This window comes from Tachyglossus aculeatus, chromosome X2, assembly GCF_015852505.1.
Source record: "Tachyglossus aculeatus isolate mTacAcu1 chromosome X2, mTacAcu1.pri, whole genome shotgun sequence".
Lineage (NCBI taxonomy): Eukaryota > Metazoa > Chordata > Mammalia > Monotremata > Tachyglossidae > Tachyglossus > Tachyglossus aculeatus.
In genome coordinates, this window is record NC_052100.1 from 17,422,811 (window position 1) to 17,436,867 (window position 14,057).

Consider the following 14,057-nt stretch of genomic DNA (forward strand, 5'->3'; position numbering starts at 1 on the left):
GTCCTGTCCTCTGCCATAATCCACAACCTTTCTAATGGTTAATAATTATTAACCATTGATAATAATAATGATAATAATGATTAGACCTTTCTAATGGTCTAATGCCTCAGTTACCTCATCTTTAAAATGGGGATTAGGACTGTGAGCCCCACGTGGGTAGATACAAGGTAATCAGGTTGCCCCACATGGGGCTTACATCTTAATCCCCATTTTACAGATGAGTTAACTGAGGCACAGGGAATAATAATAATAATAATGATAATAATTGTGGAATTTGTTAAGCATTTACTATGTTCCAAGCACTGTTCTAAGCACTGGGGTAGATACAAGGTAATCAGGTTGCCCCACGTGGGGCTCACAGATTTAATCCCCATTTTACAGATGAGGTAACTGAGGCATAGAGAGGTTATGTGGCTTGCCCAAGGTCACACAGCTGACAAGTGGTGGAGCTGGGATTACAACCCACGAACTCCGACTCCTAAGCCCGTGCTCTTTCCACTAAGCTATGCTGCTTCTCAAGAGCTCAGTATGGTGCTCCGCACACAGTGAGTGCTCAACAAATACAATTGACTGACTCCACTGGTGGGTCAGGATGACAAGGGAAAGGTCGCATTGATTGTCCTCACACATCCCTGGAGTGAGAAGAGGTAGGAAAGGAGTATGACAACTTCTGTCAGGGCCAGTCCATTGCTAATAATAATAATAATAATTTGTTAAGCACTTACTATGTGTCAGGCACTGTAGTAAGTACTGAGGTGGATACAAGCAAATCGGCTTGGACACGGTCCCTGTTCCACATGGGGCTCACAGTCTCAATCCCCATTTTACAGATGAGGGAACTGAGGCACAGAGAAGTGAAGTGACTTGCCCAAGGTCACACAGCAGACAAGTGGCAGAGCTGGGATTAGAACCCAGGTCCTTCTGACTCCCAGGCCTGTGCTCTATCCATTACGGCACAGTAATGACAGTTTTTTATGGTATTTGTTAAGTGCTTACTGTGTGCCAGGCACTGTACTAAGGGCTGGAGTCATCACACGCTAATCAGGTTGGACACATTCCATGTCCCCCATTGGGCCTCACAGTTTTAATCCCCATTTTGCAGATGAGGGAACTGAGGCACAGAGAAGTGAAGTGACTTGCCCAAGGTCACACAGCAGAGAAGTGGCGGAGCTGGGATTAGAACCCAAGTCCTTCTGACTCCCTGGCCCATGATCTATCTACTAGGCCATGCTGCTTCTAAATTTGTTTAATGCTTCCTATGTGCCAAGCACTGTTCTAAGCTCTGGGATACATACAAGATAGGACACAGGTTGGACACTGTCCCTGTCCAACATGGGACTCACAGTCTAATGAGGAGGGAGAACAGGTACTTAATCCTCTTTAATGGATGAAGAAATTTAGTCCCGGAGAAGGTAGTGATTTGCCCAAGGTCGCACAGCAGGCAAGTGGCCAAATCTGGATTGAAACCTCTCCTCTCCCCCCCTCCCCTGTTCTCCACCCTATTTCTCCACTCTTTTTTCTTTTCCCCTCCTCTCCCTTTTCTTTTCCCACTGACAGCACCAGCTGTTACTACGAAGGAGCGACTCAGCACAAGAATGTCATCACATTGTGCTGGATGCAGCATGGCATAATGATGTCCCGTGGTGGGGCCTGTAAATTGTGTGATTGGCCCTTTGTGCCCCAGCTGCTCAGAGGTTGCCATTTTGTATGGCTCTTCTGCACAGAAAGTTGCCAACCCCAGCACAAAAGTCGTAGCAAGCTAATCTTGTTTATTTTGGGTTAGACTTTGCTGAGCCCAACCATAACTCTGGGAAGACAGATTACATGGAGCAATCTTGATTGCATCATTCACAAAGTTGTGGTCTCTGTCCTCTTGCAGCTTATATTCTAAAACATGTCACCTATGTAAAAAATACTTGGAAAATCTATGAAATCCCCTCAAAATAGGAGCCGTTTTTACCTTCAAATCCAACATATATTGTTCAGTTTGGGCCAAGGTCAAATCGTTTTCTATAACTTTGTGCAGTTCTACAGTCGTCTACTTTAGATCTCTCTTTTAGATTGATATGCAACAGTGATTACATTTTGTGGAAGACCTGCTTTTATTTCAATCCCAGGACATTTCTTACAGTAGTAGAGAGCCTTACATCATCTGTTAGTGGGTTAAGTGGTAGAAGACATTTCAAAGAACCATAAGGATGCATTTTTCTAAATATTCTGCAAGATTTTCCCTGAATAAATCCACTTCAACTCAGAAAGACATCATACATTTGAAAAGCTATAGCTTTTGAAAAAATGTATCCCTTTGCTTCAGCACAAGAATAAGATCAAAAACCATGTTTTTCTTTTCATCCAAAATGGAATATGTACATTCAAACATTGGCTCGTCCTCTAGATTGTAAGCTCATTGGGGGCAGAGAATGTGTCTGTTTATTGTTGTATAAAGCACTTAGTACAGTGCTCGTCACACAGTAAGTGCTCAATAAATACGATTGACTGAATATTCATTCACTGATTCAATCAATCGTATTTATTGAGTGCTTACTGTGTGCAGACCACTGTACTAAGTGCTGGGGAAGTATAAATCGGCAACATATAGAGATGGCCTCTACCCAACAACGGGCTCACAGTCTAGAAGGGGGAGAATACCCAGTGTGATGGGAAATATAATAAAGAACACAACTGAGTCATTTTGGCCAAACTGAAATTAGTTCTGGTATTCATTAAATGGTGCCTATCTATGTTCCTGGTCATGTGCTAAGCCCTGGGCGAGTACCAGAAAAACTATTCAGACAGTACCAGAAAAACTATTCATGTCCCACATGAAGCTCTCATTCTAGCTGGGGACTAGCTCCTCATTAATTGATTAATTATAGACCAGATTCCCCCCACTGGGAGCTTCCCTAGGCATGAAATAAAGGCTGCACTGTCACGGATCTTGACAAATTAACTACTGAACATTGGGTTTTCAGGATAAGCCCAGCACGTAGCCTACATAGGATTATAGCTTGCCCCCTGTGATTGAGAGCTGTTACCATATGGTAGCTGTTCCCTGACCCATGAGAGAGCCATAGGAGGCTAAAGTAATAGCAATAATAATAATTGTGGTAATTGTTAAGCACTTACTAAATGCCACATTCTGTTCTAAGCATTGGGGTGGATACACGCAAATTGGGTCAGACATAGTCGGTGTCCCATGTGGGGCTCACAAGTCTCAATCCCCATTTTACAGATGAGGTAACTGAGGCACAGAGAAGTTAAGTGACATGCCCCAGGTCACACAGCAGGGAAGTGGCAGGATCAGGATTAGAACCCAGGTCCTTCTGACTTCCAGGCCTGTGCTCTACCCACTACACTATGTTGCTTCTCACTCATTCATTTATTCAGTTGTATTTATTGAGCACTTACTGTGTGCAAATCACTATACTAAGCGCTTGGGAGAGTACAGAATAACAATAAACAGACATATTCCCTGCCCACAACCAACTTACGGTCTAGAGGGGGAGACAGACAAGTTAATATAAATAAATAAATAAATTACAAATGTGTACATAAGTGCTGTGGGGCTGGGAGGGGGATGAATAAATTGAGCAAGTCAGGGTGACGCAGAAGGGAATGGGAGAAGAGGGAAGCAGGGCTTAGTCAGGGAAGGCCTCGAGGAGGAGATATTCTTAAGCTTTGGATGGGTGGAGAGTAATTGTTTCTCAGATACGAGGAGGGATATGGCGTTCCAGGCCGGAGGCAGGACATGGGCGAGAGGTCGGCAGCGAGATAAACCAAATCAAGGTGCGGTGAGAAGGTTAGCATTAGAGGAGCGACGTGTGCGGGCTGGGATGTAGTAGGAGAGTAATGAGGTGAGGTTGGGGGTGGGGGGGAGCAGCGGGCAAGATGATTGAGTGCTTTAAAGCCAATGTTTCTAGTCTCAGGTAACCCACTTCCCACTGTGTCACCATCACAATTAGTCATTCAAAACACTGTGGACAGGCTCATTGGAGAGGCCAGGATTTATTCAACCAAGGCTTTCTTCCTTAAATGTAGTTGAGGGACCATGGGAAGACTCATATCTACTGCCTGGGCTGTTTTTGTTCCATCAACAAACAGAAGCCGTCATTTTCCATCCCCATCTAGGACCTTAAACCATGCCGCAGGAGAAAACATGAATGGGCTGCTGAGTGTGCTGAGCAATGGCATTTGATTTCAAAAGTGACTATTTTCATTTCTAACCTTCCTTTGTAGTTTGAGCATTCCTTTTGATATGCTGTAAATATTCATCATTTTAGAGTCGTTTGAATTGGGATGGCTTTTAGTAAAAACTTAGCAGAAGATGCCTTTGAATAATACAAACCTCATTAGAAGGAGGCAAAAGTAATTTTTCCCCTTTGTTCAAGCCAATTAAACGTCTTTACAAGTAAAAAGTAAGAACATTTCATAGTTTTATATTCCAGAATCCTTTTTTAATTAATAGAGGTGACAGGTTTTAAATATTGGGTATATATTTTCCTTCTGGTAATGTATAATTGCCTTTAAAGAAGGAGTTTACAATGTGGTGTTAGAAGAGAGATTCCAGGATCTTATGCAGATTAATGCCATTGGGCCATGGTCTCCTGTATCCTGTTGTTTTGTTTTGTGCAGTTTGCCTTTGACGTTTAAGTCAGCATAACAAGGTAGTAACAGGGACACTGTGGTTATTGAGAGTCATGTTCTCAGATTTCAAGATGCTGAATCTTGCGGGTTTTTTTATTTAAATAGTATTTATATTTGTTAAGGGCTTACTATATACCAGATACTGTATTAAACACTGGGATCGTTACAGGTCCACAGTCTATATCCCTCATGGGTCTCACAGTCTTATTCCCCATTTTACAGATGAGGGAACTGAGGTACAGAGAAGTGACATGACTTGCCCAAGGTCACACAGCCAACAGGTGGTGGAGCTGTGATTAGAACCATGGTCCTTCTGACTCCCAGGCCCGTGCTTTATCCACTAGGCCACACTGCTTCTCGTGTTAAGGTCTTTGCCCAATAAAAACTAGAGAAATGAACCTTTTATATTGAATTTCATTAGGTCTAGTAAGGGAATACCCTGACTAAACATGTATAGCAAGGAACCAGAACAGAGATTTCCTAGCCACAACTAAAAGAGATGACCTGGTGAAAGAAAGCTAGTTTACCTGGCTTGCTTCACATCCCATGCAAATGCTCCAGGGGCTCTGTAGCCAATAAATTGGTGCTATGTATGGAAGCCATTTTATTTCATAGGTCATCTCTGTCAGATACATGATTATTTGTCAGTGGGGTGCTATCGAATAAGTTTCTCTTTCAGTGGGCAGTAGAAAAGCTAGTCTAAAATTAAAACAACAGATGGTTGTAACAACATGTCAGCCTGACCAATGTTTAAGTTGTTAATCATCTAATCGTAGATTAAACTATTCATAAGAAGAAGGTCTGATACTACTACAGGCATACCTGACAGTGCTCTGCACACAGTGAGCGCTCAGTAAATACGATTGATTGATTGATGTCAGTTTGGGGGTAGGAAAAAGTATTTCGGCATTGTTGTCCTGAAGAAGGAAATCGTAGTTCTAGACTGTGAGCCCATTGTTGGGTAGGGACCATCTCTGTATGTTGCCTATTTGTACTTCCCAAGTGCTTAGTACAGTGCTCTGCACACAGTAAGCGCTCAATAAATACGATTGAATGAATGAATGAATAGTTTGAGGCCAGGTTGCCGGCGTTTAGATACATAGGATCTACAAACTTTTTCCTGACACTTTAGCACAAGTGTGAAGGTATGCAGATGAATTTTAAGGGTGTTATTGTAAGAATATATAGTAAATATTTTCAGCTATGTGCATGCATTTCATTTCACACCTTGTCTCTCATTTCTCCTCTTCAGTTTGGCTCTTACTATTCTCCTTTCCTCCCCGCCCAGGGCACCAGCTTTTCCTGGTGAGCACAGGAGACAAGCATTAGAGGTTGTGGGGACATTGGGAAGCCTGGGGTTGGGCTATTCAGGGTCAGGCAAAGAGGGAGATGAAGGAAAAAAAGTGGCAAGGGGGAAGAGAAAGGGAGGACAAAAAAGGGAAAGAAGAGGATGGAGAACAGAGAGGGCATGAGACGTGTGAAAAGGGAAGAGAAGATGGAGGAAAATACTAGGAAAGGGAGAGGTAGGAGGGAAGAAGATGAAGAGGAGAGAGAGTACTTAATCTCCTTGCTCTGCTGCCTCAATGAGAAGGATGATGCTGTAGTCAAGGGGGATATGAAAAGTGCCTGGACCAGCATGATAGCCATTCAGTTGGAGAGGAAGAAGTAGCTCTTGGAAATCTGTGGTAGAGGAGGCCGAGAGGTCAAGGAGGCCATTGCATTTGTCAAGAAAGAGGTCATTGGTGACCTTAGAAAGGGCAGTGTCCACAGAATGAAGGGGGCAGAGGCCAGTTTGGAGGGGGTCAAGGAGAGAATTGGAAGAGAGGAAATTGAGGCAGCAGATATAGGCAGCTCACTCAAGTAGTTTGGGGAGGAATGGTAGGAAGGAGATGAGGCCATGACTGGCGGGTGCCATGAAGTCAAGGGAGGGTTTTGTGAGGGGAGAGGAATACATGAGCAAGTATGAAAGCAGTGGGAAAGAAGCCATTGAAAAGTGAACGGTTGAAGATGGTAGTCAGGGAGGGGAGAAAGGAGGGGGCAAGAGTTTTGATAAGGTGTGAAGGGATAGGGTCAGAGGCACAGATGGAAGGTTACATTTTTAGAGGAGGTGGGAGATCCCTTCTTTAGGTACTACAGGATATAGCCTGTCACGAAAAGGAGTGGGGGTATTTAATTTGCGAGGCACCATGGGGTGAGCATCAACTTGCCAGAAGGCATTGTAAAGCTGAGTGAATGTACTGAAAGGTGAGAGAGGAACTTAAGTATGAGTAAGTACAAGGTCATGCCTAAATGCCTACCCCTATTGACCTCTGAGTGATCCGCTGTAACTCAGGAAAGAGATTTCGGAGTCATTTGAGTCATTGACCCAATCAATGGGGGAAGACAAGAAGGCCATAAAATGCTAGGCAAGAAGTAGAAAACAACCCAGAAGACAGAGTTTTAACAATAGTAATTGTAATGGCTGTGGTGGGAGTAGTAGTATTAATAGTAGTAGTAGTAGCAGTGGTATTAATAGTAGTAGTAACCATATTTGCCACTAAGTATAACCTTTGTACATCTGTACCTGAAGTATATTGCTTGCGTTGCTCGTGACTTCATGTTAGAGAGGACATGAGAGAGCTAGAAAAAGTATGGCTTAAAAGTATGGTGATTAGGGAAGTGGATAAGCTTCTATATGAGGATAGATTGAAAAGATCAGGACTCTTCAGTGGGAAAGATGAACGCTAGAAGACAGCCTGATTGACATTTTCATGCAGTATGTGGACAGAGCCAACATGGAATTGTTCATCTCATCCCACAGCAGCAGGACGAGTGGACAGTCATGAAACCTGAAGGTTGTAGGTTCAAAACCAAACATTCAAGCCACCACTACATTCTACTGATGTGGGTTAAACAAAATTTCCCACATCAGTCCATTTCTCTCTACTCAAACTACCATCACCTGGTCATGCTCTTCATGTAGAGGCTGGACTGTTGTCTCAGCCTCTTCACTAGTCTCCCTGCCTCCAGGCTCTCCCTTCTGATCTAAGTGCCGCTGCATGGATCATCTTGTAGCATGGCTCAGCTCTCATTTCCCCTCTCTTCAAATCCCTCCATCAGCTTCCCCTTTCATCAAAAAAAAGCTCCTCACGATCAGCTTCAAGGCTCTCCACCGACTCTTCCCATCCTACTTATCAGCTCTCTTCACCATTATTCGCATCTCCTCCTGCCTTCAGGACATCTCCATCTGGATGTCTGCCTGCCACCTAAAGCTCAACATGTCGAAGACTGAACTCCTTGTCTTCCCTCCCAAACCTTGCCCTCTCCCTGACTTTCCCATCTCTGTTGACGGCACTACCATCCTTCCCGTCTCACAAGCCCGCAACCTTGGTGTCATCCTCAACTCCGCTCTCTCATTCACCCCTCACATCCAAGCCGTCACCAAAACCTGCCGGTCTCAGCTCCGCAACATTGCCAAGATCCGCCCTTTCCTCTCCATCCTTACCACTACCGTGCTCATTCAAGCTCTCATCCTATCCCGCCTGGACTACTGCATCAGCCTTCTCTCTGATCGCCCATCCTCGTGTCTCTCCCCACTTCAATCCATACTTCATGCTGCTGCCCGGATTATCTTTGTCCAGAAACGCTCTGGGCATATTACTCCCCTCCTCAAAAATCTCCAGTGGCTACCAATCAATCTGCGCATCAGGCAGAATCTCCTCACCCTCGGCTTCAAGGCTGTCCATCACCTCGCCCCCTCCTACCTCACCTCCCTTCTCTCCTTCTACAGCCCAGCCCGCACCCTCCGTTCCTCCACCGCTAATCTCCTCACCGTACCTCGTTCTCGCCTGTCCCGCCATCGACCCCCGGCCCACGTCATCCCCCTGGCCTGGAATGCCCTCCCTCTGCCCATCCGCCAAGCTAGCTCTCTTCCTCCCTTCAAGGCCCTACTGAGAGCTCACCTCCTCCAGGAGGCCTTCCCAGACTGAGCCCCTTCCTTCCTCTCCCCCTCGTCCCCCTCTCCATCCCCCCATCTTACCTCCTTCCCTTCCCCACAGCACCTGTATATATGTATAAATGTTTGTACATATTTATTACTCTATTATTTATTTATTTTACTTGTACATATCTATTCTTTTTATTTTATTTTGTTAGTATGTTTGGTTTTGTTCTCTGTCTCCCCCTTTTAGACTGTGAGCCCACTGTTGGGTAGGGACTGTCTCTATATGTTGCCAATTTGTACTTCCCAAGTGCTTAGTACAGTGCTCTGCACATAGTAAGTGCTCAGTAAATACGATTGATGATTATTCTCCAGCTTGCTCTCTTGGCTTCTCCCTAGCCAACCTTCGAGCTGTACCATGCTCCTCCACTGCCCTCCCTTCTCTCATGCTGTTCCATCAGTGAGAACTTCTCTCCCCACACTAATCCAACAGCCCACAGCTCTTATTACCTTCACAGGCCTCTTGAAATCCCACCTCTTCCAATAAGCTTTCCCCAATTAACTCCCCCAAACCTAGTCATATCAACCCATTAGCCACTTCTATAATATACATATTTATTCCCTCCATCAGCACTTTTCATCTAAAGGTGTGATTGAGCGTACAGTCCGTTCATTTATCCTGATGATCCCACTTGTAAATATTTTTATGGCTGCCTCCCCCATTAGTGTAAACTCCTCGTGGGCAGGGTACGGGTCTAATGCTTCTGTGGGTTGTTATCTTCCTGAGCACTTAGTACACTGCATTGCACCCAGTGGGTGTTCAATAATTATCTTTCCTATTGTTACTACGACTACTACTAGAGGAGAGAAATTTGCTTCTCTGATGAGTAATTAGATTTATTTCATTTGAAATGTAAGGACTAGGATTTCAATACTCATAGGTATACTTTGGAAAGATAGAAGATTTTCATCTACTATAAAACATGAATTAATTCAGAATATTCAAACTGGATAAAAAAATGTATGGAAATACTAGGGGAAAGAATCACATTGTAGGCAAAAGAAAATAAGGAGCCTAGCTGTGGTACATTCTTTGGAGAATGTTACATAGTGGAGCGCTTAGTACAGTGCTCTGCACACAATAAGTGCTCAATAAATACGATTGATTGATTGATTGATTGACTCAATTGTTGTATTTTCTCTAAGATTAAAATTGAAATGGTAATAGCATTTTCTAATTTAATGAAGGTTTTAGCTTACTCTTTAAAAATGATCATTCTTATGACAAGCCTTTCTTTCCCCCATCAAAAGGTAGTTTGTTAACCGTCCATATAATTGGAATTTTATACGAAATCAAAAGATGTTGTTCTTCATCCTTGAAAATTCAGTTCATTATGTCAGCTTTTGTGTGGCTTCAACTCAGCTAATAGCAATATTCTTTCTGATTTTGTTGAAAGGTCACTGCACGTGCTCATCTGTAATGCTGCCACTTTCGCTCTTCCTTGGACTATCACAGAAGATGGCTTGGAATCCACCTTTCAGGTGAATCACTTGGGGCATTTTTATCTCGTCCAACTTCTTCAAGATGTGATGTGCACCTCTTCTCCAGCACGAGTTGTGATGGTTTCCTCGGAATCTCATAGGTGGGTTAGAATGGTAACATTTTGCTTAGTTCTCTCACAGTAATTCAGTAGTAATTAAGATCATCTTCTAGGGCTCTCGCTGAAATTAATGGTGATTAACAGTTCTTGATAAGTGTCAGTGGGTGTTTAGCTTTGCAAGTTGTGTGTGTGTGTGTGTGTGTATACATATATGTTCACATACATATTTATGTACTTATATAGCAGTTTTTTGGCCACTGTTCATAGGAATGCCGAGTTTTCACAGCACTTCAAGCCCCTCATTGATTTTGCTTGGAGATGGAATAAAAATTGATTACATTTGAATGGCATGACCTTTATTGATTTGTCATTCAGCAACTTCAACATCTTACCAAGAAGAATGTGCAGTTATTCTAGCAGGAGAAACAATGCAATTAAAGACTGCTAGATGAAATCCAATTGTTTTATAATGAGAAATTAGGGAATTCAATGCAGACATTAGCTGTGTAATTGTAGCACGGGAAGTACTGTAGTTAGAACATATTAGAAATCTGGCCATGCCTCTTTTGGTTAAAATTTCAATTAAAACATCAGATGGTGCCTCTTTTCTATTACCATTAGGGAGGATTTTCAATTGACTAAAATGGCATCTGAAAATTTCATTGAATTTTCAACATGTTTATTCCAAGAGTTGCATAAACAACTATTTTATTAAAGAAAAGCAGGTTAAAAAGGCAAAAGAGTTACAAGGTGAAGCTAGATTTGGTAAACATTAAGAAGATTTCTACTTCATATATTTCTGGTGGGTGAGTGCTTTCGCCATCTGCAAACCAGCAGAGAACAATGTGCAAGGATCTTTTTTTTAAAGTTGTGAAATGTTTTAGTGACCCAGAATGAAGCTTATTTTTTTTTAATCACGAATCTATTAAATGTAACCCTTGGGACCTGGAAAAGAAAGTCCAGCCAAGTGTTACTCTGAAACCTTTATCACTTCCAAACACAGGGGCTTATGGTATAATTGACACACTGCAGATAGATTTACTTTTGCCATTTTAAATTTATGATGGCTGAAATGAAAGGAAGTAAGGGAAAAAGCGAGTAATCATCCTCCCCTTTGTTAAAAGACAAGAAACATCTAGTAATTAGGTGGTAACAAAATCTGGACATCCTTATCTTTGCAAATCACACTAGGTTTGTGAAAGAAAGTAGAATAGTCCTGTTATGAAGTGTGCGAGGCTACCGTGGGGCAGGCGAGATAGCTGTGGACATAAATCTGCCAACTCCAATCACCTGCCAGATGTGGAGGGCACAATGGGATGTGTTTAAATGAGCTGTTATTTAATGGGAGATTATGTTGAATTGTCAGCTGCTTGCTTTTCTTTGTAAGTTTGTGTTCTCAGATAGACGTTAACATACCATCTTTGATTTTTTTTCTTAACCATAGGGTACACATTCCTGGTCTAAAAATGCCAGTTTTTATTTTGAAGAGCCGCATTTTTGGAGCTTAGATCAGTTAAGATTAATGTACGGCCTACTGAGGCTAATGGACAGAGGACGTAATTGAATAACTACTCTTGAATGCTCGTGTCAGGTGTTTTTGTATTAAAGCATAATGAAGAAATAATTTTTTTTGGAACTGCTTTTGTTAATTGCTTTTCATGTGCAGTAAGTTGCTAGTGAGAGCCAGTGTGTTCACTGGCTCTTATTATGTGAAAGTACTTATTGAACTAGCCGAGAACCCCAGGCCTTAAACTGTGTTGTAAAGTGGAAGTGTTGATATCTAATTACCTCCATAAACTTTGGCTGAATCTCTTCGTTAGAGTCAAGACCCCCTGTTAGGGGAAAAATAAATTCCAATGTTTGCAGAAAATATTATCCTCGACTGCCTCAAGGCAAACTTTTTTAGCCGCCCTTAAGGCTTCACTGTTTGTAAGTTGCTTGCCTAGATTCACTAAGTTGAGTTTGTGAGTTTTTAAGGACTCTTATTAAATTGAATAGATGTGAAATATTTTCAGATAACAATTAAAATTTAGTGAGATGAAAATAAAGTCTGTAGTGGTGAAGGCTGTGGTTTTTAAATAGCTGCAGCTGTGCTGAATGCTATTTTTGATACAACCTGGGGCCTGTGACAGGAATGAATAGGCCTTTGTCTACTCCTGAAGACAAACCTAATTATGATTTATTTTTAGGATGCTGTGTTTGTTTGGTACTTTGCTGCCTTATATCTAAGGGCAAAGGAGAGAGTACCATTGCTTGGGTTGCCCATAAATTCCTTACTTGGCTTACTAATTGCCCAGGTGAGGTTAGGCTGGCAGCGAAGGGACTTGGTGGGGAGGGATGTCCAAGTGCTTAGAACAGTGCTCTCCACATAATAAGCACTCAGTAAATGCCATTGATTGATTGAGCCAGAGGGACAGGTGTTTTGTGCGCCCACCCCTACTTTTCCAAGCACCTAGCACACTGCACCACCAGAGTAGGACCACAACAACTACTACTCCTGTTACTGCTCCAAGCTGCTCTTCTCCCACCGGCCCTTTCTCTTCTGATCCCTCCCCAGCATGGAGGGAAGATTCCAACCCCTGCAGCCCCCCCCGCCCCCCCAACCTTCTTCCTACCTCTATTCTCCTTACCCATCTCAGGTGAGTGGTTCTTTGTTTCTGGGTGTACTTTAATGGCGATGAATGTACATAGCTCTGTGAATGTGTCTTTGTGGGGATGCGGGGGTTGTCTGCGTGTACGTCAGTGGGCGTGCCTGGTGTCATGTGGGGCTGTGTGGTTGCCTTCACTCATGTCTCTCAGGAAAGGATGAGATCAGGCAGTTCTAGTTGCTGCTTAAAAAGAAGCAACATAGTCAAATGGACAGAATATGGGCCTGGGAGTCAGAAGGACCTGGGCTCTAATCCCATCTCTGCCACTCATCTGCCTTGTGATCTTTGGCAAGTCACTTCACTTCTCTGGAACTCAGTTCCCTCATCTGTAAAATGGCTATGAAGACTGTGAGCCCCACATGGGACATGGACTGTGTCCAACCTGATTAGCTTTTACCTACCCCAGTGCTTAGTGCTATATCTGGGACATAGTAAGTTTTTAACAAATACCATTCAAAAATTAAAAAAAAGAATGCCCCCCCCCTTTGCAAGAATTTCATTTTCAAAATCAGTAGCAATATTGGGATTTCCTCTAAAGCAAAAATGACCATTCGCTTTGCTTTAACTCGGCGAAGGGTGAAGGGAAACTATTATCCTCACACAGATCCTCCTCCCCTCTTCTCTGATTGGAGTGGTTTTCATGGTCATTTAAGTGGTAGGCATCAATTAAACAGTTGAACCTCTGAATGGAACTCTCCATGGGGTGTTTGAAGAGTAACTTCATCCTGATAATTGCCAGACAGTCACTTGTTTCCTTGGGTTTCTCCATCTCGAAGAGGTGCTCCTTTAGACTAGCTGGGGATATTGGCAACTGCTTTTTCATTGTAATAGTTTTGGCTTTTTTACGCAAAGTTTAATTGATTTCTACATTGGGCCCAGGAGAGAATTACCTATTTTTATGTTGTTATCTACCCATGGGGAGTGATATCCTGGGAGCAGGCTATTTGGATGGCCGGATCAGATGAAGGTTTTGCCCTGTCCCTGGGGAGAGAAGAGGGGTGACAGAGCAAGCTGAAAAGAATAATCATAATGATAATAATTGTGGCATTTATTAAGTGCTTACTATGTGCCAAGCATTATACTAAGCCCTGAGATGGATACAGTGCATGCAGATCAGACATAGTCCCTGTCCCAAACAGATTAAGTTAGAGGAGAACAGATATCGAATCCCCATTATACTGATGAGGAAACTGAGGCACAGAAAAGTTAAGTGACTTGCCTAAAGGTTACACAGCAGGCAAGTCA

General features: G+C 42.9%; 1 protein-coding gene across 1 annotated transcript in view; it reads left to right on the forward strand.

Annotated features, from left to right (window-relative positions):
• The window catches only part of WWOX (WW domain containing oxidoreductase), a 1,164,534-nt gene that overhangs the window by 363,932 nt on the left and 786,545 nt on the right, over positions 1-14,057 (forward strand). Inside the window, exon 7 of the mRNA XM_038770582.1 lies at positions 10,021-10,206. Within this exon, the coding sequence (XP_038626510.1) occupies positions 10,021-10,206 (186 nt within the window). The remainder of the gene's footprint in view (positions 1-10,020; positions 10,207-14,057) is intronic.